Below are 20,089 nucleotides of genomic sequence, written 5' to 3' on the forward strand. Positions count from 1 at the left end.
AGGTCTGTTCTCACGCTAACTTGGCACGGAAAAGGCTGTGGCATCTTTTAACAGAAAGGCTGACTTCTTCCTTGCCAGGTCAGTGAGTCCAGGCATGGTGGCTGCAGTACTGAAATGACATCTGTGCACTTACACCTGCAGTGCTGCTGGATTTGGAGAAGGTCACCTTTGTTCATGGTGGTGTCTGCTGCAGCTTTGTCCCCTGGACTCAGCAGGAGTGAAGGCTTCTTTGAGAGGGGCTGCTGCAAAACAAACGTGCTTCCCTGCTTGCCTGAAGATATGCCCAAGTGAACTTTCAGTTTTGTTTAACAGTTGGCCCTCATTAAAGCAGCTTTTTCATCATAAAATGCTCTCACAAAGTATTCTCTCCTGTATGGAAATGTATCAGTGCTCAAGGTCTTCTTTCAGAATGGAGTTGTAGCTGGAGGTGTATGTGGGGGCACACAAACCTGGTTTAACTCCAGATGTGCTCTGCTAGGCTGAGGACCTTGCAGTCCCCATAACCTTTCCCAAAGTTAGCTCTTCAGTGAGTTTGAGAGAAGACTGCAAAAAATATTATCTTGTCTTGCAACACTGAGTCGTGTCCAATCTGTTCCTGCTTCTCTGAACCAGACTGCTGACTGAATACATCTGCAGGCTTAATCAGCCCCTTTGGACTTGGGCTTTGCTGTTCAGGTTGTGAGTGGCCTGGAAGAGCAGGTCTTCATTGGGCTTTGGGTGCTGGACTGGCACATATTAGCAGGGAATTCTGCTCCTGGCTTTTCTCTATTCTCTTGAGTGATGCCAAAAATCACAAAGACTGCAGGAAAGAAGGTTGTCTCTCTCACCTCTTTTCTTATGCATCCTAACTTTTATTTGAGCAACCTCAGTTGACTTGGCAGCCTTTTAATCTTCTTACCCCTGAATCATGTCTTACCTCTGTCTAGAATTGCCGTGCAAAATATTGGGCACCTCCACTGAGATACTCGGAGTAGATGTTTTGGTTGGTGTTTCTTTTCTTACAGGAGGTAGATGCTTGATTTCCGTACAGTTTGGATCTGCGGTGATCTGCCTTTAGTTGCAAGTGTTAATACCAATGAACAGCAGCATGCTGTGTCACTTTGTACTTATTGATGGGGTAAAGCATACGAGTCAGAGCACAAACTCTTCCATATTTTTTCATAGGTGTGCTTAAAGCACTTTTATTGCATTTGCGTGGCCAAAGGATGCTTTCTGGCTCTTCTGTGGCTATCCCTGTGGGAATTGCAGCAAGTCTCTGGCCATTCAACGCAGCAGACAGAGAAGTTGGGTAGATAGTTGCCATCTGCCATCCCCCTTCAGTAAGAAGTGGCTTGGGGAGAGGCCTAGTAGAGGGATGGGGAGCATGTCTCAGCAGCTGAGCAGTTGCCTGTCATGTGGAGATGGTTTTCTTGCTGTTCCTGGACTAGCTGAAGAGGCAGGGAAGGTGGCAGTAAGGGAATAAAGGAGTGAAAGATGAATTTCACTGAGTGGCCTGGCAACGCACATGCACAGTCTTAACCTCCCTGTTTTTGTGTTGGTGCTGCTAATTCAGCTTGTCCATGAGCACTGTGGGGAGCAAGTCCCAGTGGCCACCTCCAACCTTGTTCTGTTCGACTCTTTGAGCTGGTTAACAGTGAGAAACATTAGGAAAACAACCTGATGGTCCAAGCATGTACAATTTTATCAAAACATCTGCACTGGAGAGCTTCTTCCATGCTCTTCTCACAGTCTACTCTCCTTACTCACTCTTACTGTGGTTTTCCCGCTGGGTCATGCTTGTCCACAAAACCTTGCCAGCTTACAGCAAAGATGGCTTTGGTGAATCCCATGATCCTTATGTAAAATATTAAACCCTGAATATTGGAAGTGGTAATTTTGAAAATGATAGCTTAGAAGCTCTGTGCTCACAATCCCATCTGTTTTTTATGGCCAGGCAGAGCACACATGGAGAAAAAAATTGTGAATATCCATATCATTAAAGGTCTCTGTGAATGAAGAGGGGCTCTGGAGAGCACACAAGCTGATCACTTCTGGGCCTTCAGATGTGTCTCTCCCCACCAGGCTGCTGCAGGCAGAAAGCGGTGCTGTCTCAGGTGGTCCTGTGGCCCTTGGTACTTGAGAAGGGAGAAGGTCCTGTGGTCCGCATGGTCCTTGGGTGCTTGAGAGATGAGACAGACATGACCGTGTCTGCTAATGACCCCATCTGTGGGGCACCCCTTGGAATTGTGGTTGTTGATGTTTGTCTGGGGAAAGAGCCAGCTTTTGATGACCTTGCAGTCCTTTGCAGTCGGAAGGCTGCCAGTGTTGGTTTCTTCTTCAGTCTGATGCAGCAGCAGGCCAGAGTAAACAAGACAAAATTAGAGGTTCTGAGGCTGCGTTCTATATTCTGAGGCTGAGGTGATGTCTCCAGAAAAGCAGTGTCAAAATGATCCTCAATGTCACCATTCTTATTACTGCCATCACAATACAGTTAAATTCTTCATTAAAATAGCTTCCTGTTGCATACTCTGCTATCTATATTTCAATTATCCTTGAAGCAGACCACTGGAGAACACCCTTTTAAAACTGCAGCAGTTATGGAACTAATGTTATTTTTGTCTTATTTATTAGATGATGATAATCTAATAATGGCCTTCATACCTTTCTAGGAAAAATATTTTGACTTTTGATGCGTTCAAGTAGAAGGTGTGCAAGGGGGTGAACTAGGCACTGAGAAGATAACGAGATGTGGATTTTTGTAACACATTTACTAAGAGAAACGTGGCACTAATCTAATTTAGTTAGTGTAAGTATATTACCTGCAAATAATATTTTTTAAAAGTAGGGTGTTAATTGTTCTGATGATTCTCTGCTAAAAGAAAATGTCAATGCACTATTGGTTTGCATGCTACCACAAAGCCTACCTGATATGCTATGCCAATTTGATAAGTTAATATTTTTCTCTCTATAATTTTGAGTGTGCCCAGGCCTTATTTGTGCTGACAACAGACTTTATTGACCCTTTCACCTAAGAAATAAATACAGTGACCTCAGACTTGCATGGGGGTGTGTGCTTGATCTACTGTGCTGACGGAAGATTTGCAAAGGGATATTTCATGTAACGTGAACCGAGAGCTAAAATTACCAACACACGGCTGCGAGGTGTAAGCTTAGTATGTAGCTGGCTAAAGAGGTGCTGAACAAGGAGGTAAAGTTAATCTTCATAAGGAGAGTGGTGCAACTCAGGTTGCAGCAGAGTTGGGGTTTGTTTCACTGTATGAATTTTTTCACTAGCTCTTTGTTTGTTTTGGTTTTTTTAATTTAAGAAAGGATTGAAGAAGTGACATAAGCGTACGTATATATGGCTGTGTTAAAAGCCAGCCATCGCTGGCTGCCAATATAAATCTGCTCTGATGGCTTGGGGGAGAAGTAAATTGTAGGGAGAGCAAAGCTATTTTTGACCAGCTATTTGAGCAGCTCACTTAGCTTTATTTATTTATTTATTTATTTATTTATTATGACTGAGTGGTAGTAATGTCCATTTCTGCATTTAATAGAAATAAGAAATAGAAAACTTGGGGATGGTTTGTAAGCATAGGTGTAGCTGCTACTGTCAAAACAGCATTGCAATTGCTGGTGCAAGAGCATGTGAACAGATGAAGAGAGGAGCAAAAACTGCTGGTGGGAAACCCGGTGTGTTCTCTGGGAGAGGCCCAAATTCTGCACCCCAGGACTGCCTGGCACCAGGAAGGGGCTGGCAGGACTCTGGCCTCTGTTGGGGACCATAAAATGGATGTATCCTCTTGCCTTTCTAGGTCACCATGTCACTCCTCCATCACGTATGTCACTCCCCTTCTCCAGAGTCAGGAGGCTGGACAAATACTTCTGCAGGCAGGCCGGACAGGGTACTCCCATGCAGAGGCTGTCAGGTTGGAACTGGTTGGCTCTGGTTTTGTAGGAGGGACAGCCAAGAGCTGTACACAGTTCTGGACAGCTCCTTGCCTCTGCTTTGTAGGAGAAGATGCAAGTGCTTGGAGCCACATGTTTACTGAAAACTGTTGTAAGAAAGCGTCCAGTAACTGCACAGAGCTGTCTGGTGAGGCGTGATATGGAAACTCCTTGTCTTGCAATGGAGCTCTTGCAGTGGGGGCTGGAGCGTGAGACCAGAATGATAGCATGTACTGGGACAAGGAACTGGGTTGGGGTTTGGGTTTTTTGTGTGTTTGATTTTTGGTGGTTTTTTTACAGTTAATGTGAACCTCAGATTTGCTGGTGAACAGCATCCATAGATGGCATGTCTTATGTCTGTAGTGTGTGTGTGTACGTGTACACAGCCCACATCTGTAGAGTGGTTTTGTTGGTCTGTGCTTCTGGTGTAGCTGTGTTGGCCAAAGCTGTGGGTGCAGTGAAGCTCTAACATGGTCACATCTGCAGGGAAAAAGCAGCTCTTCCCTAACATAGTTTGCTAGAGGATCCCACTTAAAATCCTACAAGCAAGGTGGTTTTTGTTAGTGTAATGCCTCTAAAGCCCATGCTTTCTGGGTGGCACTTTTTTATTGATAATAATTTTATGATTAGGTTTTTAGTGTTTTGTTTTGTTTTTCTTTAATCAAAGTGGTCAGCCATTGTTCCTGCACCATTGTTCCAGCTCAGGTCTGAGCTGCCACCCCAGCAGATGATCCCTTCCTATTAAGAGCTGGTCCCACCACCCTCTGCTCTGCAGGAGAGCTCAGGTTAGGGCAGTAAGCTCTTGGAGGAGGGGAAAAAGACCTTTTGGACTCAGGCAGCTCTGTGGGACCCAGCTGATGAACTGATAGGCTGGCCAGATCTTTCCCTGGTAGAAAGGTGTGACAGCAGTTGGGAATGACTGTGACTCGTAGGAAGCTGTAAAGACTTCATTTGCACTGAAATCACAAATGCACTTTATGCTGATGTAAGTTTTGCAAATTTTTTTCGCTCTTTGGGCATTGCACCAAAGGCAAACACTTCTAAGCAGGGTCAATTCACAATATAATAACTGAAGACTTAATGTGAGACCTGAATGGATTAGATCCTACCTGTTAAGGTCTTTTCCAGATTCAGATGTTGACATAAAAATAGCTATTATTTTTGTGTCTTAATTGGTGTTTCTAGATAGATACAGCAGTTTCCAAGTGCTTACCATATGCTCTGATTACAAACTGAGGGGAGTTAGCTCATGAGATTACTGGGAGGCTCCTGCTGGATCCTGGCTCTCATCAGTGACTACGGCGTTCCTGCACAGCATAGGGATGGTGCAGCCCTGTATTTGGATTTGGTGGGCTGAACTTGATTTTGGCGGTTTGGAATGGTTTCTGACCATCTTCTTTGTTGCAGACCAATAAAGCTAAATGGGTCCAGTGACTGGAATGACTCCGGATAAGAAAGCTGAAACGCCAGGAGCAGAAAAAGCTGCAGGACTACGGCAGTGTCATGGGATGGGCAGCTTGCCTGACGCAGGCGATGCCGGCAAGCCAAAGGCCACCGTGGTGGACAGAGACGCAGCAGACGATGAGCTCACAAATTTGAACTGGCTGCACGAAAGTACAAACCTTCTAACAAACTTCAGCCTCGGAAGTGAGGGCCTTCCGATCGTTAGCCCCTTGTATGACATCGAGGGGGACAGCATGCCATCCTTCTCACCGTCCTGTTACCAGAACCCTGAAAAAAAATCCTCCACTTCCAAACCCCCTTACTCTTTCAGCCTTCTCATTTACATGGCAATCGAGCAGTCCCCCAACAAGAGCCTGCCAGTCAAAGAAATCTACAGCTGGATCCTGGACCGCTTCCCCTACTTTGCCACGGCCCCCACCGGCTGGAAGAATTCGGTCCGACACAACCTCTCCTTGAACAAGTGTTTCCGAAAGGTGGAGAAAAGCCATGGCAAGGTGAGATGTGGCAGGAGGGAGGTGGAGCAAGTTTGAAATACAGGGGGAAATGGAGAAGATTCTGTTTTTCTCAAGGATGTTTTGTTTGGGGTTTTTTCCCCCTCCATGTCCTCTAACACTTTATTTGCAGCTGGAGATGGTTTGGAAATGCTGCTTCTGACACATCACAGGATGACAAAAGTCACTTGGTTTTGTTATTTATTGCTGACCTGGGTAGGTCTTGCTGTCATGCATCATTTTTAAATCTGTCAAGCACACAATTGTAAAGGACTTTGTTTCCATATACAATTTTGTTAGCCTGCAATAGCCAGACTGAAATTTTAGATGTCTCTCTTAGGCTGTCTTCCTGATGAAGCTTCTTGAACAAGTGCTCTCTCTATTCTCCAGTGCTGAAACTTTGGGGTATGTTCCTCCTTCCCCTCTTTTCCACCACAGCCATGACTATGACTGCACTGGCAAGCAGAAGAGATTGTGGGATGCCAACCAGCTTCCCCGCTTAGCTAGAACGGGTGTTGCCCCTCTGGGTGCAGATGTGCTCCTCTGCAAGGTCCTCTTGCTTGGGGGCACACTGTATGTACACTGTATGTGGCTGAGTGTTTCCCAGTCCAAACAGCTTTCTTGAGTATTAAACTGACTCCTTCACTTGTGATCTCCTGTTACACTTAGCACAGCTCTAGCTTTCCAACAACCACCTTAATTCCTGCATTTAATGTACTGCAATGCTTTAACCTCTGTCATAGCATAACAGTGTGTGTTTCTGCATTATGCAGACACAGGTCTTGAAGTCAAGGATACTCTTTCCTGTACAAGTTCTTTCTTTTGACTTCTGTGGTTTTACTAGTGACTTTCTTCCTCCCTCTCTCATTTCTCATCCTGTTCCTCAAAGAGCTGACTCTGACTTTAAATAAACTAACAAACCACATACTGGAAGTCAGCAAACAAATCCTGGAGCCCTGTGTTTGGAGGTCAGCCTCAATGGTTACAGTCTTGTTACCAAGAAATGTCTGATGCCTGGCGTGCTTGACGACCTCTTGCTGTAAATAGTGGTCCTGGAGCTGAGTGGGCATCAGGAAGGACTACCTTGTACTGATAGGACTGAACACCACTGCTTCTCGATATTCCTGCATTTACATTTAATTGATAGCTATTGTTTGCCTGAGCAACAGCTTTGCCCTGAAAAAGTGACTTTTTATTGCAATGTGACGAGTCCAGTAACTCCCCCATTATCAAGTCCTGCTGAGAGTTAGGATGGGCTCTTAATGTGACTCCAGGTGTGCCTGTGAGGAGGACTGGATCTGAGCAGGAACTACATGCTGCTACAGGTGACAGAGGTGCCCTTAAAGGACTGTGTGGACTCTGTCCAGGAATGGTGACATGAGTTTCAGAAAAATGAGGGCAGGAAAGGGAAATCTAAATTGATATATGAGTTCCTGCTGTCTGTGGATCTGCCCTTTAATGCTCAGCTGTTTCTAGACTGGAAACCCCCATGGGTTAGGAGTTACCAGTCAAACCTCTTGTCTTGGCATTTGGGTAGCAGGAGCTTGAGACTGGCATGGTCCCCTGCTTGCCCTGGCGTCTTCACTGGTATTGCTGGGCTCAGAGGATGGCTTGCTGCTCAATGTGGCATCTCTAGTAGGAAGAGCAAAATGCAGAACAGCTACCACTGCTACCAGCAAGGTGATGCTGATGTGCTCTGTCACTGTTCTCCCAGGGCTCCAGAGACCGCACAGCTCTCTAATTCTAAAGAACAGAAACTGCATTTACAAAAAAACCCCGAAAAAGCCCCTTCTGAAACTTTGCTGAAGCTTCCCCATTTCCAGCAAACAGCAGTTAAATCTTAACCCTCTGCCCTGCTTAGAAAAGGACCGGATGAGGGTACTGCTCCAAATTCTTCCTGCAAAATAAGTCTGTGGCACATAGCATCATGCACAGAATACATGGGAGTTGATCTGATAGGTGATGGAAATGCTGCAGACCCCTTTGTATGAGCTCCTCTGGTGTCACTTCTTGGAGCAAGCAGCAGTGGCTTACAAGCTTATTTTACTGGTTGTTGGTAGCCTTGTGCTAGCCATGCTTCTGGGTGCTTCCCTGAGAGGGAAAGATAATTTTGTATTTTTCCCCACTTTGTTCCTTTGTTAATGGCATTCTGTATCTCAAAGGGAGAACACAATCAGCTTTCTTCTATCCCCAGTGCCTGTGGAAACAGAGAAATCCATGGCATGTTGTATTGGAGCAGCATGGGGTTTTTTGTGATGTCAGGGTAAGAAGGGTTTTAAAGCCTTTCAAATGACTCTGGGCTCTTGTGTTGGAAGAGTGTAAATGTCTGACAGGAGGGGACGGTCTGTGATCCCACATCCCTGGGCAAGCTGCTGTCTGATACCTACCTGGCTGTTGCTGCTGTCTGTCAGCTATGAAATCATGTCTTGGAGGTCTGGCAGCAAAAGTAGGAAGAGCCTGTCCTGATCTTTGCCATAGTGCTGATATTTTGGTTTGGATTGGGAGTGCACATTGAAATGAATCTGCTGATTTTTCCCCACTTAACTCACTGAGCTGGCACTGAAGGGCAGTTTCAGGACACTTAAACTGGATTCATTTGTGCTGTGACCAGGAAGAGTTGCTGCAGTAGCATACTTACTGTGCCCTGATGGCTCTGGACGTTGTCCACAAGACCCTGCTGGAGCTTCCCTGCTGTGAAGGCTCTTGTTGCTTGGACCGCTGGAAAAATTTGTATGTTACGGTTTTCTTTTGATGATTTGAAGGGTGCTGAAGGGGAATTAACTGGCTTGAGATGCCCTATGAGCCAGCACTGCAGACAAGAGGAGGAACTTCCCATGCCATGGAAGCAGGGTTGTACGTATGTCACATCTCTGCTCAAACACACATTACCTGTTCTGAGCGCACATTGCACGACGCTGCTGTATCTGAGGGGTTTGTCAGGATTTACCCCAGGTAACAGACCTACAAGCTGAAATGCCCTGTTGTGTTAGAGCTGTGGTTGAGCACATGTCTGCAGTCATCCAGGCACATGAGATTTCTGTCTCTGGTAATGGTGGTTGGGAGGTGGGGCTGATGAATAGCAAGGGGTAATGCTGGAGCCAGTCTTAGGGACTCCTGCTTGCCTTCCAATGTACTTGCTGTGGCCCTGGTGTCCCTGAAGATGTGGAGGTGCAACTGTGGGCTAGTGATCTTCAGAAGATACAGCTAATGCTCTTTGCATCTTAAGCATTGTTGTGCTGCCCTGGGGTTGGGAGGAGAGGTGCCTACAGTGTGAAATTGCTTTTTTTGAGGGAGCAGCGTTTGCTATACAGCACAGGAGAAACTGAAATGAAAGGCATTTTAGAGCTGGAAGTCCTGAAGTGCCTCCCTGCTCTTTTCTAGACTTGGTTTTACAGCTGTGGCATTGGGGATTATTCATTAATCAGTACCACTGGGCTGAAAAGGTGTGAGGAGGCAGGAGTGGCATTCGCATCAATTTGGCAGGCCACTGTTTGCATGGATGTGGGTGGCCCTGCCACTGGCTCCTCTGCAGGACAGGGTGCAGGGCTTAAATATCTTCAACAAATCTCTGTTTTCTAGGTAAATATGTGGTTTAGGGTTTTTTTCTTTTAGGGTTTGTCTTTTTTTTTTTTTCTTCTTTGACAAGTAACGGTGGTATGCAGTCTGTGTAGCTCTTCAAATATTTGGGCAAGGAGCAGGGCAGGTCCCATCCATAAGGCTGTAGAGACAGGATAGAGTTGTATATTACCTGATAAAACTCTTGGTGAATATATGATACACCCCTGTGCACACAGACAGTATTTTCCAGTGGTTCACCTTGCCCAAGTGGAAGCAGCCGGTGAGCACTGTCCATACCCAGTGGAGCTGGGGATGCTGCCCATGGCTGAAGCTTGTGGAGGGCTCTTTGGAGGACAGAGGACATGTGTCTGCCTCTGCTGGAGCCTGAGCCACCAGCACCATCAGGGTTGCTCTGCTTTGGTTGTTCCTTGGGCTTTACTCACTGGCCTGGTGGTGGGGTGGTGGTAAAGGATGACGTTGGATCATTGGAGGCATCTTGTTTCTTTAAAGTTTCTTTAATCCAGTCCCAATGTGCTGAGGGCTGGCAGCTTACTGTCTTTACAAAATAGCTCCAGTGCTTCAAAACATAGGGATTACTTTCCTTCCCTTGTTTTTACCTAGATGAAGTCCTGCAAGTCAAATTAGAAACATTAGAAAGATGCAAAAAAGATGACAGGCCAAAAAATAATCTCAGAACTATGACTGCTCCACATGTTCTGAGATGCAGAGTAAGAAGAGCCTGGGGACCTCTCTGCACTGGCTCTGGAGGGGTGTTTCTCTAGATCTTAAATGAAAGTTACACCTACATTTCAGCTAGCACATCAACACTTGCCTCACTGTTGATGTGAAATAGCAACCTCCAAAGGCAGTTTGGCATTTTAGAGCATCCTAGGATTAGTCTTTGCTGGGAGAAATGGCACAGTCTGTTTAGTCTTGTTTTAAAGCTGGATGTATTGGTTCTCTGGAATTTCCAGATCCAGTTGTGACTGGCCTAATTTCAGACATGAAATTAATCCCACTTAATTTCAGACCAGGGCTGGACTTCTACCATGCCTTTGCTGGGCAGAGGGTCCAAGCAAAGCAGTGCACAGTAGCAGCTCCATGGGCTTCACCTCTTTTGCTCAGTGTCTGCTTTTAGTATCTGTAATGGTGGGTGGAAGTGTGGTTTCACATTACACATATCCCACAGAAGAAGTCACCCTGTTTTACTGCCTCTTGCATTGCGTCTGTCAGTATCTGCATGGCTTCAGGGTGTGCCTGGTTCAGCTTACAGTACCCACCCAAAATCCTTGTTTTAAGTTGTCATAGCAGCAAGCTGGCAGGAATACCTGGCTGTGAAGATGAAAGAGGGAAGCTAATCCCCAGCAGCTGAACTGAATTAGACATGAAGAGAAAGTGCTCACCTAAAGTAGCAGATAAAACCCTGCAGAGCAGTGGTTTGCCGGTCAGGGGAGTTCTTGCTGTTCCCTGAGGGCAACAGCCTCAAAGCTACCAAAGGGAGGGAAAAACCAAAAAAATCAATTGGGTAGGGTTGGGATGGTGGGGAAGGGGGTCTGGTAAAGGTGCAGGAAAAGGATCGGAGTTCAAATGTCATCGAGATGATGGATTGAGCCAGTTCGGAGGATATCCCCTGTTAGTACTTAGGGTGGCTACATCATCCTCCCAGCCACCATGGATGTTTAATAATTAAAGGTTAACTTCTTGATAAGTATCTTACAGGCTGTGGTCAGTTTTAGTATGAAAAGATAAGTGTAAGAAAGATTCAGGTTAAAAAAATAACTTGGAGAGATGTGGCAGCTCAGAGATCTTTGTGAAAGGCCGTGACTTCAGCTAAAATTGTGGAGCTGCATCTATTTCTCAGCTGGGGCTCTCTTCTCTGTTGATAGCAAGGTATTTCCTGTTCTCCAGAAAAAAACCCACCAGCATTACTTAAATAGAACTACAGACTTACATGCTTTCCAGTCTTGAGTAAGTTATGGAGCATCTGACCATAAAAGGGTATTATTGCCCCCTGTGGTACTGGCAGGAGGAGGCCAGCTGTCCTCTGTGGGCTCACAGGAGGTGCTCTATGAAGCTTGGGTTTCTGCTCTGAGAATCAGCCCCCTTAAATCCTCTAAAAATTTCTTCCTGTTCAGGTGTAGAGCTGCCCCACCCTTCCAGCCAGGTACATGACCATTTCTGTAATACCTGTTTTCCAAAAAAATCCGGTGCTGCTACCTGCAGAGTTTTTAGCTGATCTATCAGGTTTTAACTTTCCTATTTCATTTTCTTCATGTTGCAAGAACTAGCAGGCTCAAAAAAACAGGTTTTTTTCTTTATTTAGTAGATTTTTGAGGAAAGCTTTGAGAGGGGAAAGAGGTGCTTAATTTTGCTTAAGTTTCAACGTACCAAATTTAATATGAAGAATGACTAGCACAGTGGTGCTTACGTTGTTAGGTGCATCAAAAATACGTTTTCAGGTTTTGAAAATGTGGGAAAATGCTGAGCATCCAGCAAGATGTAAAGTTGAATGAGTATGTGGCCATGTTTAAGCAAAAGGAAGGGTGCTTAGGTTTTTTACTTAGAAACCTATTAATGAAAAGACTGCTGATTAGTTTGCCAGTGCTTGGACAGATCTTTAAACTCGCAGCTGTGTTTACCAAGTGTTAAAATAAGGTTTACAGCTTTTGGGGGACAAATGTGAATGAAAATGGGGCTTTGGAGAAGGGGCTTTGGAGGTGCTATCCCAAGCTGCAAGATGGGCGCTTCCACAGTGCGTAATAACCACTTTCTTAATTTAGGAGCATGCACTTTCCATGCAGGTGATGGAGCTGCGTGTGGATGTTGTACATTGGCTGTACTGGGGTGAATGCCTATGTACAGTCATGGCACTGTGCTGCAATTTGGGAGTATTAAATTAGAAAGGACTGCAACAGTCTGGCCCCAGGTTTTCTGATTTGCCATGCTTCTTTCTTGCAGGTGAATGGAAAAGGGTCGTTGTGGTGCGTTGACCCCAAATATAAACCTAATCTTGTCCAAGCACTGAAAAAACAGCCTTTTTCCTCAGCACTTGCATTTTATACTCCGCCGGCGTCACCACCAAGGTAGGTGAATCCTCTCATCCGAGAAGGGCGCACGGTCACGTTTCTCCACCTGGCAGAGGAAATGCCCACATGGATGTTGATCTGTTGTTACCATTTGCCACCCGAGAGAAGAACTTGAGTGGGGCTTAGGTGAGAGCAGCTGGATGGGGTGGGGAGATTTAATGAGCTTGGGCTTCCAGATAGCACATCTGAGGTGTGTGTCCAAGTTGTCTCCTTAACTGTGGGAGGGTTTTAAAGAAGAAGGTCAGGGGTGTGCTGGGTGCTTATGGGTTATCCCAGTTTCTTCACGGGGCAAGCAGTCCTGGGAAGTGAAGCAAAATCCTCCTTCAAGCACATTTCACCAGGACTGAATCAAGTGTGCCTGGTGCTGTTGGCTTTGGAGGAGGTGGGTGTCTTCTACTATAAGTCACTTGTCCGGTTATAAAATGTATATACTCCATGCTGTTGTCAAAAACAATCAACTTTTCTACAGTCTGAAGTGCTTAGAGAGGCTGGTCTGCAAGGGCTGTTTTTCTCCAAGGCTGTTAAAAGGATTTTGCAGCAGGGATGGAAAAAATAGTCTTTGCCATAAATATACTCTGAGGTGGAGCGTGCAAGACTTCTGAAACCAGGGTTTCCTTTTAAGATCAGGCACTAGATTTGGGGGAATTTGAAGTCAATCTCATGCATCCTCAGTAGAGGAAGAGGGGCTGGGTCAGCCTATAGAGGTGGGACGGAGAGGAGGAGCACAAAGCAGAGGAACAAAGCATTGAGTAAACTCAGTTCTTAGGTAGGCATGTGGCCGGTTTGTCTAGTTCAGCAAAGAATTTGGGTGAGATAAGAGATAATTAAGATCTCTGTACATTGACCTATGCCTTAACCTTACTGCAAGGAGCTTCCTTAACAAACAGGAGGAACTGGGATTACTGGACTGGTAACATTGAGCAGGCGTTTCACAGGGTCCAACAGGACACCGACTCTGGGAGCTGGCAGTCCCCTGCAAGCCTTAGCTGTCTGGATGAAGATTTTTGTGTGGCAGCAGCTTTTTCAGTTGGGCTTGTAACCTATATCACTGATATATATAACCAGTGATCTCTGGTCTCTCTCCATGCCAGGGCCATCTTGGGTTGGAACAAGCCAAGCAGAAGTATCCTGTTTTCCAGCTTTCTGCTGGAATGGGAGAAATACTAAAATAATCCCATAGCATTTAAGTATTAAGAAATAGTCATCTTGGAAAGTATAGGATGACTGGTGGTATTGCTTGGTTTTATGGGAATAAAGATTATTGAAATGGCTGTAATCGGGCTCTAGAGGATAATGCTTTTACAGGCTTTAATGTTTCTATGTAAGGGCAGAGACTTCTGTTTTTTGGTACAACTCAAGTGAAGGTTTAGTCCTTGAAAGCTTTAATACCGTGTCTGTGTAAACACAGTCAGACATTAAAACGTAGAGAATAATGGAGATGGAGAGGGACCTCTGGATGCTGTCTGTCCAGCCAGAGGCACAGAGGATCCAGACAGGCTCAGCCTAGGGCAGGGAGTTCAGTAAAACTTTTAGTATCTCCAAGGTCTTCAAGATTAGTCCAGCTGAAGTTATGCTGAAGTGTGGTTTACTTAGCTTGTCTAAATGCAACATACAAGTGTAGGGAAGGAAAGATTTTATCTGAATGCTAAAGTACTTAGAAGATCATGACTTCAATTTGAAGCTGTTGTTTTTGGTAACTTTTTTTTCCCTGTCACTGAAGGACTGGTCATGCTTGCCAACAATCATGATTACAAGGAAATCCTGGTTCCAATGAAGCCACATGGCAGAATTCCCACTGTCTTCAATATGGGAAGGGTTTTGCTGTGCTTTTATTTATGAGTACAAGAAAATAAGAAAAAAAAGAAATTGTAAGACACCAGACTTCTTCCTAATGAAAGCTGGTTTATTTTCCTTTAATAGTAAAAAGACCCATATATATGACTTTCCATCACACACAGAAAACCAGATTTTTTTTTTCCCCTTCCATGTTTAAAGATTCTTGGATTTGATTTAAATTCTGGCCTGATTTTGGGGAAGGGCCCCCAAGGGTCTGCCTTGTTGAAGAGAGAGAGAAAGCCCAGAGGTACAGCTGGAGAGAGTCTGGAAGTACTGTCCAAATTTATCTACAGGGTGATCCTAAAATTTGACTGTGAGAGTCTCTGAATTTTTCTGTGGGAAGGCTAGTGTTCATAATTATTTCACAGTGTGTTTGTGGGGAGTATGCCTATCATTCAGTAGGATTTTAAAATAAAATTTAAGCTGTTACTTTGAGCAGAAGCTTTCCAAAACTGTAATCTGTGTCTAGTGACACTGAAATTTGTATTATCATAGATGATTGGCATCCCTGATGCATTTTATTTCTGCACAGCTTGTTCAACAAGTTGGTGCAAAGCCCCTGGCTGCATTCTGTTTCTAGTACTACATGTATTACAGCCCTGGGCTCTGGGGATGGCCACAGTCCTCATCTTGCAGATACCTTGTGCATAGCTTGTCTAAATCAATGCTGGGCATTAATTTTCTCTGGGGAAGCTCTATGTGGATGTGATTTTTGAAGGATCTGAGCTTAGAACAAAAGGATGAAGATGTTTAGCATTTCTTTGTACAGTGGATCTGCAGAGCCAGCCTGTTGGGGTTGGACCATTGCTGTTTTTATTATTTTTAATTTTTTTTTCTTGTTTTCATCCCATTTTTGGAGTCCCCTTTCTGCTCCATTGCTGCTACAAGAAAACATACCAGACAGTGAACTCTAGCTTTCCACTTGTTCCCATTCAGCTGAGCTGGAACTTTTTCCCTTTGGTTACAACACTGGGAGGTGCTCAAATATTACTCTCCTTTTTAGTAGCTTTGGTTACCAGTGCCAGGCAGGCTGTGGTGCAGCGAGAGCTCCTTGTGTAGCTCAGGTGATGCATTTCAAGCCACCTTGCTCTGATTTTTTTTTTTCCTCCTACACTGTAGCAGCCTTTGGAGCTGTTACCAATGGCCAGCTGAGTTTGGATAATATGGTGGCATGTTGGAACAGTGAGGGTATTAAATGGGCACATTTGTTAACATCTGTGCAAGGCAGCTCATCTCAGGGTGGCTGAGATGTGTACAGCCTCAGCACCAGCCAGTCACCAGTGAAAAGTATTTTCTTCAAACTTCAATTTAAGGACTGAGGATTTTAGTTTAAAAAAGTTATTTTTAAAACTGAAGTAATTATTTGAGTTTTAATGAATGATCTAGACAAATGATTACAATGTTAAACATTTAGCAGCTTTGTGATTTTGGGGGGCGTTGTGGCTGTGCTTTATTTTGGAAAACAGAGCTGCCTAAATATGATAAATATAAAAGGTAAACACACCTTAAGGATGAAAATCACCCCATTAATCCTGTGAGGTTTCTGTTACAGGTTGGGCTTGATAACTCTGCTCATGTTAAAATTGCATGAAACATAGCAATGTGCATTTTTTTCTAACTGCTTGCTAGTATGTTTATAATGAGCTGAATAATTAGGACTGGGTGTGTATTAAAAAAACACCAACACATGCAACAGCTTTCACTTGCCTTTTATTCTGTAAGGGATTTAGTGGTGCTTTGCCAGGTGCAAAGCTGGTCTGATTATGAAAAAACCCTGGATAGCATCACCAAAACAGCCGAGCTTCAGATAAATTTAAAATCATCAGGTATCTTGGTTGGGTTTTTTTTTTGTTCTTCCCCAGCTTTTTGCACATTACCTTTCATTTTTGTTAGTTGCCTACTGCCGTTTGGAAGAGCAGGCAGACACAACTCCTCCTTACCTGTTGTGTTGCTCCTGGGCTCTAAGCATCGTAAGTTCACACATAGGTTTTACATACTAAAAAATACATGGTTTTGTTTAAAATCCAGCCTTTAGGCAACTACATAAAATCTGTAGAAGTCAGTATCTCTTGCCAACAAGATTTTTGCTTAGTGTTGTGTGTGGTTGGAGGTGTTTTCCAAATGCTGATGATGGCTTAAATAGTGCTACACGAACTGTCAACCAAAGTGTCAAGCCATATACTCAGGGCAGCAGGAATTAATTGCCCACCTCTGGCAATAGGGTTGGCTTTGTTTTTACCCTTCTGTGATCATAATATGGTGTCTACTTCACTTTGTACAAATCATTTGCCTAAATTAGGGCTTGGCTTTGAGTTGTTGAATTTCTTTTCAGTAGGTCGTCGTCCCCTCACTACCTGACTTCAGTCCTTCAGCAGAATCATGGCCGATCTCTTAAAGGTAAACATTTCATTTTCCTTCACTCTACTCCCCTGGTTTTAGTCACAGGCATGTACTGCAGCCCAGCTGATGTTGTCTATGGACCTGCTCTGAAGGGTCTCCTAGATGACAGAAAAAACAGATGTAATTACAATGTATGCGTATTATATCAGCCACTGGTGCATTAATTTTAAATCCATAAGGTGAATTTCAAGGTGTAATTGTTCTTGTTCTGACAGCAAAGTATTCAGCACACGCATCACTCCCAAATATGACCTACTTAAAGAATGAATAGTTCAGTAGAAAACAAATCTGAAAAGCTACACATCTCTGTACTAGTTTTATTGAAGACCAAGGACTGAGAACCAAAGGCAGCAAATTTTAATGTATAAAACTTGTGGGATGTGGCCACAAAAGTTGAATCTAACAGAAAGTGAGCGTGTGTTGTACAGGAGTGTTGTTAAAGCTCTTTCAAAAGGACAGTGAAAGGCCACTGACAGAGTGGGTCCTGAGCAGTACAGCAGACACCCAGCTCCCTGGTTTTGATAGCATGGTGGGCTTAGAGGGGGAAAGTTGCTTTTAGTTTTGGACACAAGCCAGCAGCTTTGGTTAGGCAGCAAAGCCAAGGCTTTTTAGAGAACAGGCAGGTGCCTGGCCCACAGATGATAATCACTGTGCATCCAGAAGGAGGCTTTATGGTTGTACGTGAGTGGCAAGGAAGCTTCCTTGGCTGGCTGGCTGCTGCAAGGCTGCAAGATCTGGGATTCTCGGGGATCGTTAGAGAATACAAGAAATCCCCCTCCTCCTAATGATTTTGCTGGTGTGTCCTGTGACAGGTATGGAGATTGCCAGCCTGATGCTAACTGTTCCAATTAGCTACACTGGAGGTGCCGAAATAATGATTTGTGTCTGTTATCATTTAATTTCTGTGTCTCAGGGAACCTGCTCAGCATTTCTCTAGCATTAGAGGGAAGCCATTAATGTTCCTGGGGTCACATAGGTCAACTCTATGCAGATGAAAGAATTCCTTGTAATAATGTGCTTCCTTAGCTGTTCTGCTGGGGAAGCATAAATTTGGGAAATACTGCTCTGTTGAGGAGAGCAATCACAACTGAAGCCAAAGCACCTTAACAGTGACACAGAGTACTGCTAAGAAGTCACTGCAGAAGTGTCTCTCCTCTTTCTTTGGGAGTATTAAGGTGCAGAATACTCCTTGCAGGTAGTAATCCCGTGTTGCATTAATGCCTCCAATTACTTGCCATCTTAACAAATGGTGCTTATGTACCAACGTCAGATGATAAAGTAAAATGTCTGTGATAGCAAGTAAAGAATGGAAATATTTCACTTTCTGGTTACACTAGTGGAGCAAAGTAACTCTTCATGGGTTTTTTTCACTTCTTTTCTTCAGTTGGATACATGTGACCTATAAATTCAGGGGCTCTATTTCTGCCAAAGAAAGACAAAACAATAACAAAAATAATCTCATGAGTACAATACCTTAAAGTATGGTGGGTTTAAAATGAAAGGCATTGAAAACAACAGGGGAATGTGTATGTTTTATAACCTGTGCTGGAAACAGCAGGCCAGTCCCCTTCCTGTGTTGATGCAATATGTCCCATGGTGTCATGTTCTTCAGATTTCTCCCTGACCAAGGATGAAGGTAGGGATAGTTGTCAGGATGAGGAAGCCACACTGATAACTCTGCAGTCCCCTTCCCAATACTAACCCTCCCCTCAAATTCAGTAATGTAGTTAATGCCTGTAACATAGGGGGGAAAACAAATGCCATCAGAAATGACATTGCTGATGTTTCACTTTAACAGTTCCCACCCCAATTCCAGTTCAGCAGAACTGAGAGTCTCTTCTGCTTGCTGCTGGTCCCTTCCATCATGTTGTCTTCCAGCCTTTCTTTTCCACTCACTGCTTATACATGTGTTCATAGCTACATACACCTCAGATGTGATCTTTCGTTCTCAGACACCAAGGCTCTTGTGAGAGCTCACTGTCTCTTTGCTCTTCTTTTGCCTGGTTAGTCCACCATGTAGATTTCTGTCCTGTATAAGGAGCAGTCATCTGTTGCTGAAGTGAGCCAAGGAAGACCTTGGATTTCCTCTTCTTTAAAGTACATGAGCATATCCTGAAATGAGTGGGAAAGGCATGCTTGTTTCTTTTCCTTTTCACCTGATTCTGGTTAGAAGTGTGACTCTTTGCCCTAATATCCTCAAGGTGCCTTTCAGAGATGTAAGCAATCCACTCTGGGCAGCAAAGGACGGCATTTTACAGCAGTCCTTGTCACCCCAGCTGACAGTGCTGCGGTTCACCTAAGCCTTTTTACGTGCCTATTTATTATTTAGATCCCCATGCTTTCTAGATCAAGCAGTTCAGTGCCCTTTTCCCCCCTCATATTCTCAATTTCTTCCGTTTGACTTATTAGTGTGAAAAATACTGCTGGGGGAGGGAGGTGTCCTGAATTAGTTCTGTGTCAACAGGCACGGTTGTTCTCAGCCTTGCACATTCACATAGCCAGGGTATGAAGCTGCTGAGATGCTTTGCTGTGCCATGTGTCTAATCTTTCTCTCTCAACCGGTACAAACAAAAGGCACTTGTTAAGTATAGCAACAGTATTGTCACATGAATGTCTAATTATGTCACTGATTCTTGGCTTCGGTAAGTGCAGGGTGAGAATTCAGCTTTTGAATAGCCTAGTTAAGGTATGAGACTGATCTGTAACAGTGTTGTGATGTTCAAATCATGCTTGGTCTGAGTTTGTACATTCCCACTGCCTCCACTTTTTATTGTAGGCCAGTAGAGGCAGATATATATATGTTCTTTGTATGTTTTAGGGACCTCATCTTGTCAGGCTTACCTGAGATCTAACATTTTGCTGCTTCTGCTTCACAGAATCTGATATTGATGCTGCTACTGCAATGATGCTGTTAAATACTTCCATTCAGCAAGGGATGTTGGACTGTAAGCATAAACCATTTTACTCTGTTTTTCTTCTCTACTCAGTAGCTAAAGGCTTTCTCTATAAAATTTCAGGAAACAAGCATGGTCTAGTTTCCAAATAATAAGAGCAGTCAAGAAGTAATTCTGGTTTGATTGTTCTTTCAGCTAGCATTGCAAGGGTTTTATTAGAACCACCTCCATTTTCTTTTCCCAGTTAATTCTGGGGTTTCTCTGCAAAGTTTTGTCCCCTGCCCTCTCTGTGTTAAATGGTAAGAAGAGCTTCTTGGCTACTTCTCTGTAGCTCTTAGTTGCAATTAGCTGAGGACTGTTGTCCTCTGTGGATGACAGCAAATGTGCATAAGAGACCACGACTCATAACTGCCGACGTTCAGCTCACCTTGCA

At 44.2% G+C, this 20,089-nt stretch overlaps 1 protein-coding gene across 4 annotated transcripts in view; it reads left to right on the top strand.

The window, feature by feature from the left end:
* FOXN2 (forkhead box N2) overlaps nt 1-20,089 on the top strand; it is a 33,117-nt gene that overhangs the window by 8,094 nt on the left and 4,934 nt on the right. For 2 of the 4 annotated variants that reach the window (XM_050316703.1, XM_050316702.1), the window contains exons 2-5: nt 5,335-5,885; nt 12,399-12,523; nt 16,695-16,759; nt 19,639-19,707. In XM_050316703.1, the coding sequence (XP_050172660.1) occupies nt 5,349-5,885; nt 12,399-12,523; nt 16,695-16,759; nt 19,639-19,707 (796 nt within the window). In that variant the 5' untranslated portion in view covers nt 5,335-5,348. Of the gene's footprint in view, nt 1-2,766; nt 2,786-5,334; nt 5,886-12,398; nt 12,524-16,694; nt 16,760-19,638; nt 19,708-20,089 lie in introns of those variants that run through there. The other 2 variants (XM_050316704.1, XM_050316705.1) reach the window with 2 other exon arrangements.

Source organism: Myiozetetes cayanensis, unplaced genomic scaffold, assembly GCF_022539395.1.
Source record: "Myiozetetes cayanensis isolate MyiCay16 unplaced genomic scaffold, myiCay2020 scf2-11, whole genome shotgun sequence".
In the NCBI taxonomy this organism is placed as follows: Eukaryota; Metazoa; Chordata; class Aves; order Passeriformes; family Tyrannidae; genus Myiozetetes; species Myiozetetes cayanensis.